This window comes from Apis laboriosa, unplaced genomic scaffold, assembly GCF_014066325.1.
Source record: "Apis laboriosa isolate Shangri-la unplaced genomic scaffold, ASM1406632v1 scaffold39_cov144, whole genome shotgun sequence".
In the NCBI taxonomy this organism is placed as follows: Eukaryota; Metazoa; Arthropoda; class Insecta; order Hymenoptera; family Apidae; genus Apis; species Apis laboriosa.
This window is the reverse complement of record NW_025223140.1, coordinates 1,782,551-1,808,094: the sequence shown is the minus strand read 5'-3', so window position 1 is coordinate 1,808,094 and position 25,544 is coordinate 1,782,551. Positions and strand designations below refer to the sequence as shown.

The 25,544-nt window shown below is 29.8% G+C and overlaps 1 protein-coding gene and 1 long non-coding RNA gene across 14 annotated transcripts in view; both read right to left on the bottom strand.

The window, feature by feature from the left end:
• The window catches only part of LOC122715671 (collagen alpha chain CG42342-like), a 235,564-nt gene extending 210,494 nt beyond the window's left edge, over window positions 1–25,070 (bottom strand). For 12 of the 13 annotated variants that reach the window (XR_006346875.1, XR_006346877.1, XR_006346880.1 and 9 more), the window contains exon 1: window positions 23,714–25,070. Coding sequence is in view for 5 of the 13 variants with exons in the window: in XM_043938042.1 (XP_043793977.1) it covers window positions 23,714–24,071 (358 nt within the window). In the remaining 8 variants the exon portion in view is untranslated. The remainder of the gene's footprint in view (window positions 1–23,713) is intronic. The other variant, XR_006346876.1, reaches the window with a different exon arrangement.
• LOC122715678 lies at window positions 2,831–4,211 on the bottom strand. The gene is made up of 3 exons (XR_006346885.1): window positions 4,031–4,211; window positions 3,185–3,408; window positions 2,831–2,999 (listed from the first exon to the last, which is right to left on the bottom strand). It is a non-coding gene; the product is annotated as an uncharacterized LOC122715678 (long non-coding RNA).
• Window positions 25,071–25,544: the final 474 nt, after the last annotated feature.

Here is a 25,544-nt window from a genome sequence, read left to right as displayed (position 1 = left end):
TAATCATACATACAAACGATTGTGATTAAAATGATGTAAAAAAAATAAATAAAGATACATGTGATTAAAATATCCAAACTTTCACTCTGTAATATAACTCAATTACTTGATTCGCTGATTTTTAAAAGATTCTTCCACTTATCCTTTACACTGGAATTATCTAAGTGTTATATTTTATATACAAACGATTAAAGTGATGTAAAAATAAATAAAGATACATGTGATTAAAATATCCAAACTTTTATTCTGACACAATAATTCAATTATTTGATTCTCTGATTTTTAAAAATATTCTTCCACTTATGCTTCACACTGAAACTATCTAAGTGTATATTATATTTTATATACAAACGATTGTAATTAAAGTAATGTAGATATAAATAAAAACACACGTGATTAAAATATCCAAATTTTTTCTGATATAGTAACTTGATTCTCTGATTTTTAAAAGATTCTTCCATTTATCCTTCACACTGGAACTATCTAAATATTTAAATATCTATTTTACATATAGGTAACTGAAAATAAAAATGATGTAGAAATAAACAAAATAAATGTAATTACATTTTAACCTCGATAAAATACTAATTTTATCAAAAAACAAAAAAAAAATGAGATCTGTCATTTTTGTCAATCGAAACGATCGATCCAATTCTACTCGTCTTTCGAAAGTTAATAAACTTCAACATATCGTTCGAATTTTATTAATTAGAAGTAAAATGACTGCGATAAAATGTGTATTCTTGCATAGATATTCGAATAATAAAAGTTGACAAAGGGAACGAAGGACAAACGAAAACGAGGAATGATTTATGTAATTCGAGCGAATTGAAATTCGATAGGAATTTTTTAAAAAGATGTATAACGCGTTCCAGTTGGCCCCTTTGAGAACAACTTTTCTTCGAAAATTTGCGAAAATGTAAAGCCTCGTGGTAGGTAGTTGATGATTTTATTTTAGATCGTTGGTCGAGAGAGCTTTGGAATCGATAATGAGCTTCGTGAAATTTTTAATTGAGTTAGTTAGCTAACTTAGTGAAAAATGATTCGAAAAATGGTTCGAAAATTCATTGAAAATGAGATGTACGAATAATTATTATATTTTGATGAACGTTAATTTGAAATTAATAAGAAGATTAGAAGAAGTGTTCAACGTGAAAAGGAAAAAGGAATAATTCTAAAAAGTGGAATTTTTTATGAAGTTCTAAAATTCTGAAAAAATCTTTCGAAATTGGCTCTAGAATTATTATTCTATTTATTTTATCAAGGACAATATTAACAACAAATGTAAAATACAAAAAAAGTTAATTCGAAATTAACAAGAAGATTAGGAGATTCAACGTGAAAAGGAAAAAAGGAACGATTCTAAATTTATAGTGTAGTAAAAAATTGATTAAAAGAATGTAGAATAAGATATTTTTAAAGCTGGAAATTTTTATTTTTAATTTCAGAAAAGTGGAATTTTTTATGAAGTTCTAAAATTCTGAAAATTTTTCAAAAATTGACTCTAGAATGCCTATCTGTTTTTTGAGATATAGATCTATTTTATCAAGGATAATATTTTAACAACAAATATGAAACAAAACAAAAAAATTAAAAATTAAAGATTAAAAATTAGAAACTTTTTCAAATTTTCCATGTTATTTTCGAATAAATCAAATTTAAAAATTTGTCAAATACATGTCAGTTTAATTAATTCTCGACCAAAACGAATAGATAATTATTTAAAAATAAGCAAAAAAATAGAATTTCTTTATTATTAATTCTCAAAAAAAGAAAAAAATCGAAAATTTGACAATTCCATAACCACTTCATTTTCTCGAGAAATAATTGTACGAAACGAAAGAAATTTTATTTTCGTTATTTTCTGAATATTATCTATTTAAATAAACAAGCGAAACAATTTTTCTATGAAGAAATATTTCACAGAATTAAAATATGGCAATCTATATACATGTCTTGTATAATTGAGACAAACGATAGAGTATAAAAAAAAATATATATATATATATATATATATTATAAAGCAAAATGAAATTACGAGATGGATTCCAGGATACGAAGAGGAAGCGTGTTTTGACATTTATTTTATGATATATTTTATACTTTCTTAACGTATTCCAAAAAAAACTTAGAAACTAAATTTTGCAATTATAAAGATAAAATTGCAATTATTTTTAATGGATCCTTATGAAATCCTTTTCATCCTCGTGCAAAGAGTATTTTGTTACGTTTTAAAATTATTAACTGCACGGTTATTAAAATTAATTTATATTGATGCACGAGATGTCACTAGATAGATGATAAACTATACGTACGATTCGTAAAGAACACATCCATCGCGTTTTAAATATCTTTCCACGTTATTTCTTTTCCCCGCGTTGTTCTCTTTAAACAAATTTATCATCATGCTTCTACGCGAAACATTTTATCGAATGTTACACGAAAGTTAACAATATGGCGTACGAGGTTATCAAGACATTTATTATCCTCGTTTAATAATAATAATAATAATAATAATAATAATAGATGAATCTCTCGAAGATATTGAACGATAGCAGAGATATATTATTTTCATCCGAAAATAAAAGCTAAGATTAATCCAATCCAATTATTGGAGGGATAAAAAAGGGTTGAAATCAAAGATTTTGTCAAATCTTTATTTATTTTAGCTTAGATTTTGCAATCAATCTGTTTTCGAAATGTTACTTAAAATGTTACTAAACTGAATAATTCATTCGTTTCAATCCAATCTAATCAACCTAATTTCAAAATATTAATTCGCGAAACCGGTGTAATTTATTCATTTTTGTTCGTTGTTTGGAAACAATGATTAATTAATTAAAGGCCAAAGGTGTAAATCCGTTTGAGAGAGCGAAACACTTGAGAGGGTATTTCTCATCACTGGAGTGGGCATTGTGTTGTGAAATAACTTTTGTTCCAGAGTAACTTTTTTCCCTCAAATTTTTCTCAACGATCAGTTTTGCTCTGAAAAAATTATTCTTCGCACAAGAATTTGAAAATTAATTTTTCCACTTGTGAAAAATATATATTTTGCTCAAAAGAATATTTCGAGAATTATAAATTAAATAATTAATTATTTAATAAGAAGAAGAAGAAGAAGAAGAAAAGTTTCGTTATAAATGTTTGTCTTAAAAAATGGGCTATTTTACCGTAATACACTTACCTTAGTGTTAAGGAATATTGTGTAACGAAGTGAGTACTTTTGAGAATTATTAGAGGAATAACTCTCTCTTAACACACCTTGGCATTTCAAACGTCTTTGGAAAGCTCTGCCGAAGTATATACATCATGAGCCGTAATTTGTGGTATACATATATTGTACCGCAGAAAGTCAGAGAAATTCCGTGGCGCAAGTGAGACGAAAATATTTGTATCAAATACAAATATCTAAAATATTAAATTATAATATGTGAAATTTTCAATCAACGATATAATAAACAAAACGAATGAAAAAACAAGATGGAATAATTTTAGAATTTTAATTCTAACGAATACGTAATATATTTTCTATTTGATTTAAAGAAATTGATATTAAACCAAGTTCTTTTCCCCTTTCTTGTTACAAAATTTCCCTATTTTATTAAAATAACAAATTAATAAATATAATAAATAATATATATAATAATATATATAATAATTAATATAATAAATATAATTAATAAATATCTTATTAAAATAACAAATAATAAGATATAAATATAATACATTGATTATAGCAATTTCTCTTAACTGAATTCCATATAAAAAAAGAAAAGAAGAGGAAAAGAGTGCAAAGAGAATAAAAAATGACAATGTTTCGAAAATCGATATTTCCCTTATCATTAACTAAAAAAAAAAAAAAAAAATTATAAAATTTACAAAAATACTTCACCGTTTATTAAATTACTTCCATTAATAATTAAAATTATTATAATTCGAAATCCACTCGTATTATCTTTTTACGCGAATTTCACAAGCAATAATTTATCTTTCACTTGGAACATTCGTGGCAAATGTCAAGTTCACTCACATCTTTCATTCGCTCAATATACAACAGAAATCGAGTCGTATTCCCGTATTTTCCGATTGCTCAAAAAAAAAATCCTGTTTCCACAAAATTTTCGACCGCCTCTTAATAAGTAAGAAAGTGTTTATTAGGCGGCACAAGTTGATCTCGGCGCAAGTAATTGGAGAAGTATCGTAAATGTCCACGATAGGAGAATTTATGCGCGATAATACCGCATGACGGGATTTACGACGAGCGAGTGAAACGTGTTTGGCCGCTGGAGCGACAGATGCATGAATGAGAGACATGCGCGGCGCGTATAACCTTATCTAGGACATTATCATCCCATTGTTTGTACATTACGATATTGGCCGAACTTGACATTTGCCACCGATATAAAGATATATATCTGTTAAATTATTACGGTGGAATGTTATCGAACGTAAATAATGTGTAATAATAATAATAATAATAATAATAATAATAATAATAATAATAATAATAATAATAACAACATATATATATAATAATAATTTTTATTTCGAACGAAATTTAACGAAAAATTTTACGATATCTTATTATGTTTAATTCGATTTTTTGTCTCGAATCTGTTTTACTATTTTTGAAAGAAGAAGAAATAAAAAAATAAAAAAATAAAAAAATAAATTAAATCCTGGAAAGAGAGTTAAAAATTAAAAGACGATTATTAGAGTTAAAAGTTGTGTACAAAGTTAAACTGGTGGTATATTATTTATCAAAAGCTTTCTACAATTAACGATATTCGTAGAAAAAGAACGTTTCTTCGTCGTGATTCAAAACGTGGATTAACTTTCAAGAGAGCTGTTTAAATATTCCGTTCGTTTTTCTCTCCTGAAAGAAAAATAATATATTTCAAAAATAAAAATAAAGAAACAAATGCTGCAAATGCTTCGATGCCTCTTCATTTTCACATTAACGGATTTATTATCCTCGTAAAACAGCATTTGAAATTTACGCCAATATTAAACCATTCACGCCCGATCAAAAATAAATAAATAAATAAATAAATCGTAATATTTCCATCTGCCCGTTCAACAATCAATCGCCATCCATCGCCGCAATAATAATAAATCTTGTTCTATCAATTCTTCTTGAATTCTTTTTTAAAATCAACAACTCTGTTCTAACGAAAATAACGCGATAAAACAAAATAATAACATAAATAAACAAAAAAGTAAAATAAAAATCGATAAAATTTTCCAATATCATCTTTTTATAAATATTTCAGGAATATTGCTGATTCACAATGGTTCGAACGATGTATATTAAGTGAAGAAAATTTATTTTCAAATTTATAAAAAATAATTGTTTCAATGTATAATAACCATACGCTATAAATTTTAAATTCTCTTTTTAAACGTTTAAACAAATTGAACTAATAACTGATCGGTCACATCTCAATAGTTGAGAAATATTCTGAAAATTTATTAAGAAGCATTAAAATTTTATAACGGATATGACATTTGAAAACGTCTACTTTAATTTAAACCGTTATAAATTATCAATAATTATTTTCTTTTCTTGTAAATTGAGCTTAAAATTAAATAATTACTTCATGTTAGAAATTCACGAATGCAATGATTTATCAATAATTTTTTATATCGTTGTTCCACGCGATAAGAGTTGGATATATGAAAAGTAGAAACTTTCTACTTTTTTTTTTACTACCACATTTGATTCGCAAAACTTTGTAAAACTATACTAAAATTAATCTTGTTTACATGACATGTACAGGCACAACCGTCGCCAGCGGATTCTTTAATCCAACCACTGATATTTATGAATTTTAACTTTAAACTATCTTACGTTATAATATATCCATCTCTATCGCTATTTATTTATTATATTTTGAAGAAATTTTTCTATTCCTTTCAATCTTTCAATATTTGTACGTTTGTATTTTTATATATTTTTTTTATATATTGATCATTATGTATTTTCTTTTTTATTCTATACTTACATTTTTACATAAGAAATAACAAAAATAGCAGAAATAAAAAAATAGTACTGTTTTCAAAAAATTAAATTTCCGTATAAAATAAAAATCCATAAAAAAAAATAATTTTGTCCAGTTTAACTCCTATTAACTCGCGCGATGCCGAATCCGTTACTCTTTCGATCGAGCGCAGCGTGGAAGAGTCGGCAGTAAACCATCTAGAACCGGTCCGGGACCGTTGATCTTGGGATCCGGATTAGTTTGCACTGGTCTCAAATTCGTTATCGGGGGAATCGGCGAGTACTTGTCCGCTGGAACGTGATTCATTCGACAATTTCGGTACACGCGGGTACACGTGGTCGGTACATTACGATCCGCGATGTAGGTACACCAAAGCCCACACCGATATACCCAAATGTATTCGAATCCAATCAGAATCAGGGGAATAGGCTTGTTCTCTCTCTCTCTCTCTCTCTCTCTCGCTTTCTCTTCTCTTCCCTCTATTCTCTTCGGTTTGGTACAGTTCGAATTTTGCCAACGATTCATCTCTAATTATGCACCGTGCTCATTCTCTGCGCGCGTGTAAATTTGTAATTTTGTCATTTCTCTGTCTCTCGTTTCTTTTGTTTTTTCTTTCTCTCTCCTTTTCTTTCTCTTTCTCTTTTTCTACTTTCTTTCCTTTGTTCTTTCTCCCTTTATACCTTGGTATCGTCTCTCTTTCTCTTTCTTCTCCTCTTTTATTATTCCTCCCTCTGTGTTTCTCTCCTTCGGTCTCTTCCTCTGCATCTCCTTTTGTGTCTCTCTCCTTTGAGATTTCTCTCTCTCTCTGTACATGTTCCTCTCTTTCCTCATTTCTCTTCTCTCTTTTATTATCTTTTTCTTTTCTTTCTCTCTCTCTCTGTATATGTTTCCTCTTTCCTCATCTCTCTTCTCTTTTTTATTATTTTTTTCTTTTCTTTCTCTCTCTCTCTGTATATGTTTCTCTCTTTCCTCATCTCTCATCTCTCTTTTATTATTTTTTTCCTTCTCTTTCTTTCTTTCCCTCTCTGTATATGTTTCTCTTTTTCCTTATCTCTTTTCTCTTTTTTATTATCTTTTCCTCTCTTTCTCTCTCTCTCTCTCTTTCTCCTCTCTTCTCTCTCTGTACATATTATTTTCTTTCCTCATCTCTCTTCTCTCTTTTATTATCTTTTTCTTCTCTTTCTCTCTCTTTCTCTGTGTTTCTTTTTGTTCTCCGTATTTCTCTATCTCTCTCATTCGTATTCCCTTCGTGATTCTCTTTCTCCTGTTCCACGAAAATAGACATCGATACACGAGATTCGAACTGGAAGGTATCGTTTTGCAAAAAAAAAAAGTTACCAGGCCACTCGATCGCACCTTCGTTAACATACGCGATGATTCTGCCGATTGATTAAAACGAAGAAGAGAAAGAGAGAGAAAGAGAGAAAGAAAGAGATAGGGAAAAAGAAAATGGCTGCTCGGTTGTCGGCACGGTTGTACCTTTTAATTCGTTTTGATATACTGTCCCTCGAATGTAATTAATCCCGAGCGTTATGTATGTAGGAAGAAATTGCTAGTATTAAGGGTAATTTAAAACGGAGTAATGCTGTATTGCAAACGATGAAATACGCTTGTTCAAGCGGCCACTTCACAACGATGAGAAACGTTTTCATGCGATACACGACGTTCATTAACGCTCGCGAAAAAATTTATGCCATGCGAATATTTCGTGTGAATATCGTGTACGCGTTTATTTTTGCTTGACCTTTTTTCTTTTTTTGAATATTTTATATAATGTAAATAAAATATAAGAAGAGAGATTTTCCAATTTAAACTGTTAAATTTTTTGAAAAGGATGAAAAAGAAGGAAACATTGTTCTCTTTCCAGAAGATATCTTTTATGATAGTCGCAAATCTTATTTATAAGATGATTATACTTTTTAGATTTCAAAAATGATCTATACACTAAAAGTTTCAAAATATGGTAGATAAAGGGAAGGATTTTGGAAAATATTTATACATTTAATATATTTACACATTTAAGATTGATGAGATGTTATTACTATATCGTGTTTATATATTAATACATTATATAATACTCTTATTACTTAAATAATTTATTATAATCTTAATTTTAAAATAAAGGTTATTACGAGAAATAACAATAGTTTTCATTTGTAAGACGTTTAATTATAAAGGAAAAATTAAAATTCATAAATTGTATTATTTATTATGAAATCTAAGAAATAATTGCTATAAATGGAATATAATTAAAATTGCCATCCAATTATACTATAATTGTACCATTTTTGCATACCAGATGAGGAGAAAATCGAGATTACCTTTTTTTTAATTTTTATTTTGCGAAAATTTATTTCGATCCATCCATCCATGCATATTTTCACGACAAAAAGGAACCATATCTATAATTCGTGAATCCAATGAGCGAAGAAAATACCGCGGATTGGTCGTCGAAAGTGCACACGAATAAGCCGTTTCAATTAATTAAACGACATTTAAGCGAGCGGAAGGCAACTGGGTAAGCATTGAAACGTAACGACCGGCTGCGATTCATGCAAATTCAACCACTTCCGAGCCAAACATTTCCGCCGCTACCGCATCGACAGCTTCATCTTTCCTTCTATCCTCTCTTTCTCATATACTATAAATATATATATATATATATATATATATATATATATAAGTGAAAAAAATTTTTCCTTTCGAAAATCCTTTTACTCTTCGCCTTTTATAACTTTTTTCTGCTTTTTTTTGTTTACATTCTATTTTTTCCCTCTTCGTTTGTAAGACGTCTAATTATAAAGGAAAAATTAAAATTCGTTTACTTTTCCTCTATTTCCTCATTACTTCCGGTTTCTACCCTCGACTATCAGTGATTCTACTTCGTTGTCTTTTTTTTTTTTTTCAATTTTTATCCTCGCTTTGTTTCTTTATCTTCGCGATTCGTGGTTTTCCTCTTTTTTATTTTTATTTCTATTCTAACTTGTGATTTTTCTTTCCCTCCATTTTATATAACGTAGTTTTAAATTTGTTTTTATTATATATTATTATTACTCTGTTTCCAACTTTTCTTATATGATTTTTTTTCTGAAATCAACAATTCTCATTATATCTAATTGGTAATTGAATAATTTTATTATCAATATTTATGGATTATTTTTTGTTCTATTTCGTTTATAATTTCGTTTAATTTTGTTTTATCTTTGTTTTTATCTTTCCCTTTCCGATTTATATATCCTTCTGCTTTTTTTCTTGGATTACTTTGTTAACGTCAATAATACTAGATGCATTATCTAGGAATACCTAGATTGGGAATTTTATTTAATCATCAGCTAGTTTCTTTTCTCTTTCCTCGTTTTGTTTCTCCAATTTTCAATTTATACACTTTTCTTTGCTTTTTTTTTATATAATTTCTTTTCTAGTTTCAATAAAACGGTGTGTATTACTAGGGATACCTAGACATTGGATATCCCTAGTTTTATCCGATCATCGACCACTTTCTTTTTCATTATCTTCTAGTCATAAGTACTACTTCTACTTCGTTCATTCTATTTTCTTTTCATTTTCATTGCCATTTTTATTTCTCCAGTTTGAACTTATATTCCTATATCCTCTCCTTTTACACAATTTCTCCTTTTGTACTTGCATACTAGCTTCGACTCTATAATCTTCTTTCGTTTACTTTCCTTTTATTACTTCCAGTTTTTACCCTCAATCGTACTTCGTTCGTTATTTTCTTTTCACGGTTTCTTTTATCCTTCGGCAAGAAGAACGAATTATTAAAATCCAACTACTATTTACTTTCTCAAATCTTATCGGTGATAATAATTACTTCTTAAACGATTATATCGCATGTTTTGATCGTGCGAAAATTTATTTATATACACAATTATAACAACAATATTAGAAATATATATTACATATACAAATAATTTCGAAAATTAGATGAAAGAACATTTCCAACAATAAACTTAAAACACACGAAAAATTAATTGAATTTTAAAATTTTATCAGAAAGTTAAATTTTAAACATATTCTCGCACCTCTAACTCTCCATTGGACGAGATTTATGGATAATTATCTCCACTTTCTAAACTACTTCCATCATTTTCTTTCAACATTTACCTCCCCGCTTTCTATCTCTTTCACGAGCAGAGGCAGGTATATAAAACACATTCGTGGAAATTCCTTCAAACGAACGCTAAATGTATATATACGTTGCAGCGGTCAACCTCAAACTAACCGAGCGGCTACAAAGCTTCTCGTCTACTTAGCTCTTAACCCTGCGAACACTTGGCCAGAGTGGAAGTCGTCTCGAATAACACCCGAGTTAACCAAAACCTTCCTTCCATTGATCAACCGAAGTTGTCGATATTGGACGGTAATAGAATCTATTGTTCTATTATCGAATGTATTCAGGGAACAAAGAGGAATTCCCCGCTATACACAATAAGATTTACAACGTAATCTAATTTTCCACGATACTGCGTGACAATCGACATTGCACATCCAACTTGCGATTCGATTCGCAATTTCGTTCAACGAGGTGTGATGAGTTAATTGGGATTTAAAAATGTGGATGCAATAAGAAAAATGTGTTTCAAATAAAATGAAGAATGTAAATATTAAACTTCTATTCGTGAAAACTATATATTACATCACATTACCTTTTTTTTACGATTATTTATTAGAGTCGAAAACTCGTAGAATTTATAATTATCCATCGTTGCAAGGTATGTACTACTAGGGATACCTAGATATTAACCTAGGGATTACTAGTTTTTTTTAAGTCATATAACGTATCATTATATCTAATAATTAATCCAGAATCGTAATCAATATTAGTATCTTAATTCTGAGAGCAAAGAAGGAGAAAAAAAAGAAATCTTAATCCGTCCATAATTTTTGTTCTCGTACAGTGGATAGAACTATTCCAACTATGGAGGGGTTAATCTCTCATCTAAACAAGGGAGACGTCAGGAATCGGGTAAATTCGTGGAGCGTGAATAACATCGATGAGAAAGGAATTTGAGAAGTCGTAAGAAACAAGGGCGGCCATTCTTTTGTACATGGCTGGCTGCAGTTTGCAGTATAAGAAAGAGAGAGGTCCTTCAGCATAAACTTCTAGCCAGCTGCAGAGTTTGACGCACGTGCGCCAATCGTAAATCGCACCTTCTTTCGAGAAACTTTTGAAGGCAACATCGTCAGTGTAAAAATGCAACATTCAATTTGTCCCAGCTTCTCCACTATTTTCTATTTTTCACGTACTTTTTTTTTTCTTTTTTTTTTTTTCATACCGTTACTATTCACAAGAGTGAACTCCAAGCTTAAAAGTTTGGAAAAGTGTGTTTTCCAAACTATGTTAGAATGCAGATTAGATGCATTCGGCACAAGTGCACGTGGACATATCGAGAGGGAGAATTATTTTTTGATCGTTCGTTTTTTCTTGCTTTAATTTTGCCTCATTTTGTAAGTGATTTTTTTTTTTAAACGTGATAAGCGAAAATTCAATGAGATGAAAGAATTGAAGTATTATGTTTCAAAGCTATTTATTATAATGTGTTTGTACATGTGTTGTACATTAGGAAAGTGTTTCATCAATATTCTTTTAATATTAAAATTATCTATAATATAATAGTTACATAAAAATAGGTAGTTAGAATTTTAATGTAAAGAGAATATAAATATTTTCTTGTGTTTGAAATAACAGCAGATCAATTTTTAAAATTCAGAAGAAATGTATTTAAGAGAAATTAAGAAATCTTAATTTTCCGTCCATAATTTTTGTTCTCGTTCAGTGAATAGAACTATTCCAACTATGGTGTGGTTAATCTCTCATCTAAACAAGGGAGACGTCAGGAATTGGGTAAATTCGTGGAGCGTGATATAAAATATAAAGTCTACTTTTGCATCTATTTCTAGGGATATCTAGATAGAAATACTAATAGTATCTAATTTATTTGCAAATCAAGTAATTTCAAATATAATTTGTTGAATTTTCTCAACAAATTATACAAATATCTTTAACATTGTTTATAATTTGCAATCTCTAAATTTTGAATATTCGTATCTTATACCACGTTCATGATAATTTATTTCATTTTATTCTTTTAATCATCGCTTTTATTCTTTGAACAAAATAATAATAAAAACAATAAATAACGAAAAAAATTTTATAGCGATATTTTGTAACATGCAATCCAATAAAAACTAATTTACCTAAAATATTGCTAAAATATTTCATATAAAATTCTCCTATAAAATATAACGACAAATTTTCTTTCTGACGTTTTAAAATACACCACAGCCATTCGTATTACTGGCAAGCTATTCTCAGTTCTTTAAATAGCTATAATTTATTACATTTCTAACTCTTCAATTATGATTATGATTGAAATTATAATTTTAGAGATTAATTTTAAACATGTTTATAATTTAGACATTTCGAAAAATTAATTTATCGAAAAAATTAAAATAATACTAACGAATAAACTAAAATACATATGTATATATTTATGACATTAATTTTAAACATTTGAAAGAATAATTTACGATTATAGAGAAATTAATTTTTGCTTGTTTCATCGCTGTTGGAAGTTTTGTTAAAATGAAAATATTTTACGTAAACCTTTTTTTTTTTTTTTTTAAAAAAGAAACATTCGAAATACGTGTTATTCATTTTTTTTTAAAGTATCTCAATATTTATTCGCTGTTTTAACTACAGAAATATATGTCATAAAGTGATTTTAATTAAAAACTTCATTAATACCATATTCTATAAAAAGCAATATAACCAAAAAAAAAAAAAAAGAAAAAAGTTTATAATTTTACTATTAAATTGGAAAAACGTACAACGTATTATATATATACAAAAAAATATATAAAAGAAAATTATCATAAACGTCACAAGTGAATTTTCCTGCTAATTAATCAATTTAGAACAGAATCAAAACGAACATTTTTTAACACTTGTTTTTAAATTTCACCTTTCATAACGAATAATAAATTGTGAAATAAATTCAAAAATGAGAAAACAAAAACAAAAAAGATAAATCATTAATAAATTCATTAATATAAAATTAATACCATATCAATTGCTTGTATATGATTATTTTGAAACAATTTTGAAACAATAATTTTAAGAATGAAATGGCAAATTAATTAAGAAAAAAAAAATTATCATTAATTTGATACGACACAATTCTTGTCCTATCAATAAATTTTTTCTTTCCATTTCTTTTCTCGAATCGAAATAAAATAAAATAAAATCCCCTTCTTATTTATATAATTCATTTTTGTCTTCCAAGAACATACATGGAGGATTAAGAATCAGCAGTTAGCATGAAAATTATTTTTAAAAATTTCATGTTTAGAAATTAATACTTAACTTTTATTAGTATTCTTTGGATTTCAATATTGAATTCGTTTTAATTAAACTTAAAATATAAATATAAATATAATAAAATATAAAAATTATAGCTCTTTTCTCTCTCGATTGGATTCTCCTCCACTCTCTTGGATATTGCTGTACGTAATATAAATTTTACGTAATTCTATATTATTCTCTAAGGCAATATTATTCCCAGTATGTTATTCAACCAGTTCTTGCGCAATGCATTGGATAGAAAATTTGATGCATTAAATATTTTCGAAGGAATTTCCATTTCCTGATGATGATACGGAATCGTAATTAATCTCGATTTCGTTCGAGAGGAATCATAATCCCTGCGTTTGAATTGAGGAAATTAGAATTCCAGAGATTCGTTAAGGAAAAAAAATAAATAAATTTGAAAGAAAGAAGCAAACAAATAGCCTCGAATTAGGTAAGACAAGCGGATCTTTACATCGATTTCAGAGGAGGAGGAGGCGTTTCCTCGATAAAAACTTTACAACACTCATCAATTTCCTGGGACAGGGAGAAACGAACATTGCGCCCTCGCTTCTCTACACAAATAGTAATTCACCCTGTCTTAAATCAAAACCGTCTATCCAACAGTTAAGCAACGATATCATAAGTTTTTCCTCTTACCTTAGTTCGACAATTTTTTTCTCATTTTTCTTTTTTTAAGGGAATAAAAAGGAGGAGAACTAATTCCAGTACGGTTGACTTAGTTTTAAACAGGTTTATTTGCGATACGTTATTATTATTGTTCAATCTCCGTTTTAACTTGAAACGAAGAAGGATAAAAATCTATATCAAAGAAACAAACGTATGCAGATAAATAAAAATGTCAAGAAACAAAATCCAATATGTCCATCTCTATTAACCTACCTATCGATTATAATCCGTATCTCAACATCATACAACATCGACAGTTCCAAAATCAGAAATTGGACAAGCCATCCGTCAAAATTCTGGAAATCAATGTTCAAATTTCTGTAAATTATAGGAGGCGAAGCGAAACTGAAATAACATCGTTTCGTTTATTATTATTTTATTTTACCTCGAATCAAACGATTTCGTAAAACGTCAAAATCTTTGAAATTTTGAAACAATGAAAATATATATATTTTCCCAAGAAATTAATTAATATAATATAAAATGAAATCATAACTCAATTAGAAATTAAGATTCAAAAAAAGTAAGATAAAAATCGATAAAATTCTCCATATATCAATATCATCTTTTCAGAAATATTTCAGAAATTTATTGTTTGGTTGTTGATTCGAACAATGTATATTAAGTGGAGAAAATTCATTTTTAAATTTATAAAAAATAATTGTTTCAATAATGTATAATAGCCATACGTTAAAATTTTAAATTCTCTTTTTAAATGTTTGAACAAATTGAATTAATAACTGATCGGTCACATTTCAATAATTGAGAAATATTCTGAAAATTTATTAAGAAGCATTAAAATTTTATAACGGATATGACATTTGAAAACGTCTATTTTAATTTAAACCGTTATAAATTATCAATAATTATTTTTTTTCTTGTAAATTGAGCTTAAAGTTAAATAATTACTTCATTTTAATTAGAAATCATCCGTCTCAAAATTTTGAAAATCAATGTTCAAATTTCTATAAATAACATTATTTCATTAATTATTTTATTTTATCTCGAATCAAACGATTTCGTAAAAACCTCGTTTAAAATTTCGAAACAATAAATATATATACACATGTATATATATATATATATATATATATATATATATATATATATCAAAATAACATTATCCAAGAAATTAATTAATATAACATAAAACGAAATCGTAACCCAGCTAGAAATCAAGATTCACCCACGCACAAGATACCGGGTGGCGGAAACGTTACGAAAAGGGGAGGGGAGAGTGTGCACGGGGAGGCAGAGAATAGATATGCCACGCTCGAACGAGGGAGGCGGAAAGATTTATGATGCTCGTGCGTCAGCTCGCACATCTCAATTTCGGGGATACCGCGAGTCAGAAGGCACACGGTTCTCCCCTTTTGTTAGAGGACGAAGCGATAAGAAAGAGGCTGGGCCACGCGGAAGAACGAGAGAGAGAGAAAGAGAGAGATAGGGATCAGATTGGGCAAGGAGGCACGGGAAAAACGGGAAAAGAGGTCCGTGTCTTTCACCATTGTCTACCATTCTTCGAGAAGAACCCCTTCAATTATGGGGAGAAATTTTTTAATTAACAGGTATTAAAATCGACCCTATCTCGATTCGATTCTATCCTGTTTCTAATATTAACACCGTTGTTTCGATTCTATCTTGTAATTAGAATTGTGAATTTTTATACGAGTGTTAAATATATAATGTAGAGATAATATTTAATATAATTGATATTATGCCGATAAATATGTATTTACATTTATGATTTTTTGTTTATTTAAATCGTATTTAAAATTGTTATAATGTCGTGCAAGTGAGAAATTAATACGAGAAGAAAAATGTGTGTAACGTGTTCATTTATATTCATTATATTATGGAATATGAAACGAAGAATATATATTTACGTGAAAATCCGCATTCTTGTAATCTTTTTACGAAATTTCATTAAATTTCACGATAGCAAAATTTTTTAGATCTGTAATATTTATAATCGTATAAAAACTTATATAGAATATATTATAATTGAAATTCTATTTATACAAAAAAATATTTAGACGCTAAAGCGGATAAAGATGAGAAAAAACTGTCATATTTTCGTTCGTAGATTAGATTCTCTGTCTCTTTTCCAACTAATTCCCCAATGCATTTTACCTAAAAAATAAAATCAAGGAGAATAAAATTGTTGCTAATAATAAATTTCCCCCGAGTCAAACGGAAGAATCGAACAACGATTAAACGATGGATGAAAAATATCGTCCACGTCGTTGAATATTCCGGAGCGAAAAGATGCAATCCATTTTAATATCTTTCGAGGCATCGAACGTTTCCTATCCACTCCTCTGAATATTCATTGGGTTACGTAGTATTTTTGCCCATTTCGAAAACACAATACTACCACGCGAAAGAGAAATTGTTCTTCTTCGTGGGAACGAAGACAACGGTTGTTTCCGGATCAGTGAATATATTCGAAACGAAATGCCGCATCCACATTGCAATTCGCAAACATTTGTTTATAATTGCGTTTGCAACATATCCGCGAAAAGTATCGTGTTCGCGCTATAAACTCACGAATGCCTCTCTACTTAGCGCAGATGCAACATTAGATTCGTTGGAGATCCTTATGCCGCATCCTCATTGCTATTCGCGAATTATTCGCCTACTTGGTTGTGTTTCGAAACTATTCGTAAACAGCAGAAGTATCGTGTTCACACTAGAGTTCTGATCGGTGTAAATTATTATACCATAGCTCACGAATGGTTAGTGCAAACGCAGCATTAAACTCAGTGGAATCCTTATGCCGCATCCGCATTGAAATTCGTAAAATGTTTTTTTAATTCTGTATTCGAAAGCTATTGACGAATAATAAAAATATCCATATCAAAATAATCAGAGCAGATGCGATATTAGAAAGATTCGTTGAAATCTTTATGCCGCATTCACAATTCGTAAATATTTTATTAATTTTGTGAGAACTAATAATTGATTGATAAAAATATATTTGATAAATAATAGAAGTATCCATATTAAATGTTTAATTAGTGCAGCATTAAATTTGGTAGAATCCTTATGCCGCATCCGCACTGTAATTCGTAAACGTTTGTTTAATTCTGTGTTCGAGAACTATTGATAAATAATAGAAATATCCATATCAGAACTCTAGACCGAGCAGATGCAATATTAGAAAGATTCGTTGAAATCTTTATGCCACATTCACAATTCGTAAATATTTATATTTTATTATCTTTGTGAGAACTAATAGTAGATTGGAAAAAATATATTTGGCAAATAATAGAAGTATCCATATTAAAAGTCAAAGTCAGTTTGCAGACACAGCATTAGAACCTTTTGTCGCATCCACACTGCAATTCGCAACCATTTAGCTAGAACTTTGGAAACGATTCGCAAATAGCAGAAATATTGTGTCCATGTTAAAGCTCTAACCAATTCTAACGCAACATTAGATTCTTTAAAATCCTTATGCCGCATTCTCACTGCAATTCGTAAATATTTTATTAGCTTTGTGAGAATTAATAGTAGATTAGTAAAAATATATTTGGCAAATAATAGAAATATTCATATTAAAAGTCAAAGACAGTTTGCAATTCGCAACCATTTGGCTAGAATTTTGGAAACGATTCGCAAATAGCAGAAATATTGTGTCCATATTAAAGCTCTAACCAATTCTAACGCAGCATTAGATTTTTTAAAATCCTTATGCCGCATTCTCACTGCAATTCGTAAATATTTTATTATCTTTGTGAGAACTAATAGTAGATTGGAAAAAATAGATTTGGCAAATAATAGAAGTATCCATATTAAAAGTCAAAGTCAGTTTGCAGACACAGCATTAGAATCTTTTGTCGTATCCACACTGCAATTCGCAACCATTTGGCTAGAGCTTTGGAAACAAATAGTAGAAATATTGTATCCATATTAGAGCCCTAACCGATGCTGACGCAGTATTAGATTTGTCGGAAGTCTTATGCCGCATTCTCACTACTATTCGCAAATATTTGATTGGCTTAGCAGAGCTATTCGCAAACAAACAATAGAAGTATCGGTATCCACATTACAGTTCGAATCGGTGCAGATGCAGCATTAGATTCGTCGGAACCTTTATGCCGCATCCACATTGCTGCGTACGCAAACAGTTCGTGGATACTTTTAGCCAAGATAGGCGAAGAAAGAATTGGAGAATCGAAACTCGAAAATGGATAGCTGGTGCCAAACCATAGAAAGTTCATCATCGATAAATATAAACTTTGACAGAAATCGATGATTTTAACTATTATACTTCATATATATTTGAAACAAGATCAAAATTGATTATATTTTAATAACAAAAAGAATTTCTTACTTTCTAATTTAACGTTACAAGTTGTTTTAAATTTAGATATGTTCTAAATTACAATAATCATTAATGAAAAATCTATTTCTAAATTTCCAAATTTAATAATAAATTGGTAACAAGTATAAGTATGATTCTCGAGGATTTTTCTCCTCTAATTTTTCAGAAGTAATAAATTTTCAGAAATAACGGGAAAGAATGTTTCGTTCCATCTTATTGCACCGTACAGCCGTTTAATTGAAGAGTTTAAAGAAATTGCATGTGCTAGGTTGTGTCGTAACACGAGAGGGAGAGAGAGAGAAAGCAGTTTCATCGAGAATGCAGATCGCATTGCTCGATCTTTGATAATAGCCATTAACCGATTGGCGGACGTGAGGTGAATCGTTGGACGATCTCGTGCTCGCGGGAAGAATGCCGGCTGGCGAAAATGGAGGAGCGCCGGTTTCGCATAGTTCTCGAAGTGAACAGTGACATTTCGTTGGTGCACGATCGATGAAGTGAAACCTTGACTCGATTCGTCCGACGAAAATTTACGATCCATCCATTAATCTTTATTATAACTTGAATTCCTTGAAATATATTTTTAGAAAAGTTATAGAGGTTGGAGATTTTTATAATAAATTAAATTTTTATGAGTATGATTCAAAGAAATGAAGTTTTCTCTTGCCTTCTTACGCGTTATAACGCGTATTTTAGATTTTGTAATTAGATGGAAATCATTATATTTAAATTTTGTGATAAATCAAATCTTTATGAATTTTGTGTATCATATCTTATCTTTTTGTATAAATATTTGCAGGCTAATTATAATATTCTATCAATTAATAAGTGTTATTTGTTCAGATATTTTGGCAGTGAGAATGAATACAAATAATAATATATTTTCATAATTTCTTTTTAATATAAAATAGTTTAATAATTTCAAATATTAAAAAGATCAGATATTTCATTTTGACGCCATTTCTCTGAACGATATCAAATTTTGCAGCAGACGACAGTTATTAGAGGTAATAAAAGATAAAGTATTAAAGTTTCCAATAGTTACTTTTTAAAAATTAATTGATCATCTCCTCTTACGATAATAATCAAGAAATATTCAACTTCAAGATTGTTTTCTGACAATAAATGTTATCCGTGGCAAATAAGGACAATCTTAAAAAGCTTTCGACAGAAAAATAAAGGATTTAAAAAGTTTCTCGCGAGAAGATAAAACATTCTAAGTTTTGTCTTGAATAAAAATATTGGCATAAAAGTTAAAAAAGCCACGATCGATAGTATCGATGCCAATATTGATAAATATTGTGAGTGAAAATTTTTATTTCGAAAAATAATATATTCAAACCTATCTTATAATTTTTAAGTAAAAACAGAAAAAAAATGTGTAACAAAGAAAATAATATAAAATTTCAATTTTCGATTATGCTTTAAAATTATATATATAGATAAAAAGATAAAAACAGGTTATTGAAATGTGAGATTACAAATTATAAAAATTGTATGTAAAAAATGTAATTAACAAATGCATTTCAAAATCGATTCTCGATTTCATACTGTGGTGCAGTAACAACCAATACACACACAGCACGATCCTGGAATCAGTGGAGCATGAACACTAGAATGTTGAGAATTTCATTCCATCCCTAATTTCCCTAATTTTACTCTGACCACTATAAGATTCTTTACATATTTTTAACTCAATGCATTATTATGTATTAAATACCCGTAAAAAACATATAAAAAAAAATATAAAAAATATAAAATATAATATTATAATTATATATAAATAATATAAAATTATATATAAATAATATAAAAAAAAAGATTTACCATTTTTTAAAAAATTATATTGCATAAACAGATTATACTTTCCTCATGCAATCTTTTTTTTTTTTTACTTATTGTAATTAAACACGTGTAATAAAAATTTAAAAAACTTCAAAAGTAAACTTCTAAAAACGTTCCGTTCTTAATCCAAATGTTCAAACATTGTTACCATTGGCAACTAGCCTTATGAGTGCATAGACAACAAATTGTAGAATACGCAAAGCACGAGCCAGTAAATACATTCGAAAGATCTCTCCGTGCAGGGGATCTGTGCAAAGGGCGATCTCGAAAAAAGGCGCTCTCTCGAGCATTCTCCAAGATCGAAATTCTCAAGACCTTTTGTTTGGGAGTGCCGAAGCTGCTCCATTCCAAGACAAAGCTCTCTCCTTCCTTTTTGCACGCGTCTACGTACTTTCCTCCCTGCCTTGCCCTAAACACATGCACGTACACAAACACGTACGTGTATAGAGTGTTCCAGGTTTCTCCTTATAAGCTTTGTTTAAATTCTACATAAGTGAAAAGAAAGATTAAATGAAAAATATCATGTAAAAAAATAAAAAAAAAAGTAACTATAAATTCATTAAAGAATATGTAATGTTCAATAAAATAGAAAAATAAAAGTATATATTTTTAATATTTATAATTATATATATATTTATAATATATTTAATTATAATAATTATTTATAATTAATATAATTATAAATTACATATAATTATATAATTATAATATAATTTATAATTAATAATTATTTATTATGTATTATTATGTAATTATATTTATTAAATATTATATAATATTATTAATATAATTATTAATTACAATAATAAATTGTAAAAATATGAAACAGTATGGATAAAAATATTATTTTTATATAAATATTATTAATTTTATTTTTATATAATATATTATATAACATATCATTAATTACAATAATAAATTGTAAAAGTATGAAACAGTATGGATAAAAATGTTATTTTTATATAAACTTTAATATAAATTCTACATTATATATTAAAAATTGGAATATCTATAATATATTTTACAAAATGCAACAAATTAAATTTATGATCAATTCAACGTTGGTATATTGATATCAGATATGTGTTATAATAAAGACAGACGACACTCTGAATTGGAATATTTCATCTATCATCATATCTCATTTGTATCATCATTTATCATTATTATATACTATCATCTATTATTTGCAACATGTTTCATACTTTTTTTTATCTTTTATTTCATTAATATATATAAGATTGGTCGACTTTCCATTACGTTTCAATCTTATTTTTACTCGAACAAACCCTTATCGACAAAGTTTGGGGGATAAGAATGAAACCTGAGACATCTCGTTGTCTACGATGACAATTGAACGAGATCTCGGTACAGCCGCCTAGCTCTTTGTACTTGCGTACAACGTACCACGCGTGCCTTTTTCTCACGTCAAAGAACCGGCGAAAGACGCGTGGAAGGAAGATAAATGAATAGCAGAGATAATCAAGGAGTTTAGTTCGGTGAAAATGGTCGACGAGATCGAAAGACGCTCGAAAATGCTCGAGTTAAGATGAGGAAAATAAATATTAACCCTGAAAGTGATTGATACATTCCATAGTGAAACATCTTTAGAGATGTTCTAAAATAAACACAAAGTTGATATACAAAAAATTCGATTGAGAGTTAGATGTGAGACAGAACAGAATGTATAAGGAATGATAATATTATTTATTCTAAAAAAAAAGAAAAACTGTTTATCGAATTAGATTGACATTTCTTAGAAACGGACAATTAATAGTTTATGAAAATATATTTAATTTTAAAGTTGTCTCTTCAAAAATTATTAGAAGATTGAACTTTACAAATGTTTTTCAAACGTGAAAAAAGATTCGAAACAATGCAAAATGAATAGATAATCGGCCTAAGAGTTAATCCACACTAAAATCGCTTCAGGTATGACATTTTTCTCAATGGAATAATGGTAAAGAAGATGAGTTTAATGTTAAATATACGATGAATTAGTAATCATTCTATTAAATTGCAGAAATGAATATTAGTTTTTCAGTTTTTAAAAATTTACCACTGCAAAAATTCATTTAAAGTCAATATATACATATTTTGAAACCTCTTATTATATAGATTGTCATAAAAGAATATTTATATTTTATCTGAGGATTATGATTATATTTGATTATATGCTATTTGATGTTTTGAAAATTGTAATGCAAATTAATTTAAATGAATGTTATATGATTGTAAAGAAATTGCATATTTTCCAATAAATCATATTTTTTGACGTAAAATCAAAAGTCTTTTTTAATGGAAATCAATTTTTCTTATGGATAATATTCAGATAAATTCAGTGATACGTCAGTGAATTATCTGAATGTCTTTTATTTCTTAGTTATTGATGACCAGTTGTGTGACAGCATTTGAAAAATTATATTGGTATTCTTTTATGATTTTTAAAAAAAATTATTGAAAAGTATTTTATTTATAAAGTTATAATATATGTGAAGCATCGCTTAGATTTCTATCATTTAATAATTTTAAAATTATTTATTTGAATCAAATAGAAACAAGATAATTAATTAAAAAAAAACTTAAAATTTGTAATGAAAATTGTAATGAAAATTAATAGGTTTCTTTAATTTTTTTATAACTATCCTAACATTTATTAATAAAGATATAATATTGATGAGCAAAAAAAAGTTTTTACAAATATTGCAATAAAGAGAAATTATATGCGAATGAGCATAGTAATGTGACTTGTGACGAATGTTATAGTTATTTTACTGATCCATTGACCAAGGATTCTCGATTGATTTATGCTACATAAATCTTTTGGTTTTATCGTTCACTTTGTCTCAAAAGAATATTTACATTTTTTTCAATAATTATATATCTATTCTAATCCTATTGATTAAAATAAATAGCATTTTACAGAACTGTTTAATCCTTTTCCATTTTTTCATTACTGCAAAAACCTCTACAAATTAAAATATAGATTTTACTTTAAAAATCAAATTATTTACTCTTCTATAATCTACGAATTAAGAGAATAGCCTATTTTTTAAAATTCCAAACTTACTTCATATAAAAACTTTTGTCGCCTTTCAATATAATTATATCAGAATCTACTAGTGATTCCATTCAACGTTCTTTCCTTTCTTTCATCTAGAATTGTCTCGAATGTTCGAAAACAAAAGATAACGCTTGCAAATTTTCCTTCTTCGAGCTCTTATAATTAGCGTTAAATTTTACTTGAAAACTTTGAAATTTCTGTGATCACGATGATTTTATTTCTTTTCTTAAGTTTCAAGTTATCGAAGTTCTATCGAACGATTATATTCATAGTATTTTATAATGTATAATATTCTCATAATTATGCAAAAATTAGTACCATTTCACGGATATTCAAATTGCAAATATCTTACAAGAGAGCCAACGTGAATACTAGTACCGCGCAAAAGAAGAAACTAGTCGGGCTAGACTTACCTGGTGGACAGTTGCACTCCGAAACGTCTCGTTTGATCCGAAACACGCTCGTCTCCAACGCAGACCGCTGCACCTCCAACTGTTCCTGAACTTCCCTCTTCAGCCTCTGGATAAGAACGTCCGGCGTTTCTTGAAGCTGACAACGAGTTTCCAAATTGGCGATCCTCGATTCCAATCCCAGTTCCCTGTACATTAGTAGACCGGACACAGCCAAGCTGGTAATACAGAGGGCGCACATCGCCCAATTGAGTGTTGCACCCTCGGTTCGACAGGAATCCTTGCGGAATTTCCTCGGCATCGATGTCTCGAGGGAGCCTTTTCTCGGCGACGACCAGTCGGTCGCCGTGTCGGACTCCATGTTGTACACAGGATCGACACACGCTCTCGCTTCTATTCGTGCACACGCAACGCGTTAAGCGCGCGTCATAACCCACCCAAAGATCGTCGATACGTCCTGACACGGCAATCACGGATAAACGCGATACAATGGAGAAACCACGCGAGTCTTACAGACTGTGCGGCGTCATCGTCCATCTGGAATGCATCTCGTGCGCCCACTTGCCCGTTATTGCTTACCTCTCTTTCTTAGACTCGTTCCTTCTTCTTCTTCTTCTTCTTTTACCTCGCACGAGAGCACGCGTTCTCCTGTATACTCTCTCTCTTTCTATCTCTCTATTACCTTCAAGGAACGCGCTCGTGGCTCTTTCTCTCCTTTTTTATCCCTCCCTCTCTTCTTAGAACAATCGAGGTTCCCAGTTTGACCGCACACTGACGTTGGTAAACAACAAACGATGCCACCAATCAGAACACGAGTGTTCCGCTAAAACGCGCGCTAGTTTTAAATGTTCAAACAGCAATGACAGCGTCCCCCTACCCGACTGTTTCGGAATTAACTACGATCCTATCTAACCACGAGCCAACTTGTTCCTTTAGAAACCTTCTATTTCCGTCTATCTTGCTCTTCGAACGTCTTGTCCTTTCTGTTGCCGTTGCCGGTGCAAATGGAGCATCACCCGGCGCTGTCGCATCGCGATTCCTTCGGCTTTGCGCACTTTCCACACTCTCCTTAATTCGAGATTATCATTAACGGCGAAAAAGATACGATTACCTCGATCATCGGTATTTGCCCTTCGAACGTCTCGTGGCACACGCTTACATTTAGAGAACGTGAGAAACGAAACCGATAAACAGTGGCAGAACTAATCGTCGAAAAACTATTACCATCGAAACAACGAGGAATCTCGGATTTCCTGGGATATCGAGTCAGTCTAACGACGATTCGTTCGACGCGTATTTCATCGATGATTACGGGTTAAACACAACAAGGCTCGATTTATTGAAACGAATGAAAAGTACCGAAATACCGCGAATACGAAGCACACAGCGTGGCATTCGCAGTACGACTGGATGTGGTGGGGCGACGCTGTGCCGAGGGCCGAGGGTTCGTCGCTTCGGCGATATTCGGCCATGTTCGGCCGTCTTCGGGCCTCGACTCATCCACCGGCTGCCGGACGCGTGGAGGACGATCGGTCGACCTAACGTCCACTTCCATTCGCACTGATTCGACCCTGCTTTTCCCTTGCCCTTCCATTTACCCCTCCAATACGCCCCATTCGACTGGATTTCGGCTAGAGGATTTATCTTTTTGTTTTTCCTTCTTTCTGTTAACCGTTCGAATCGCGCGACTACCAGAGCGTGCGAAATTGTGCGAACTTATTTTAAATTCCAACCCTTTCATTCTACGTGGGAGGGCGATGTTAACGGTACGTACACGGCCAAATGAAAAGCTGATCGAGTGCGAAAAATCACTGTCTCTTCGACCGGTTTCTCG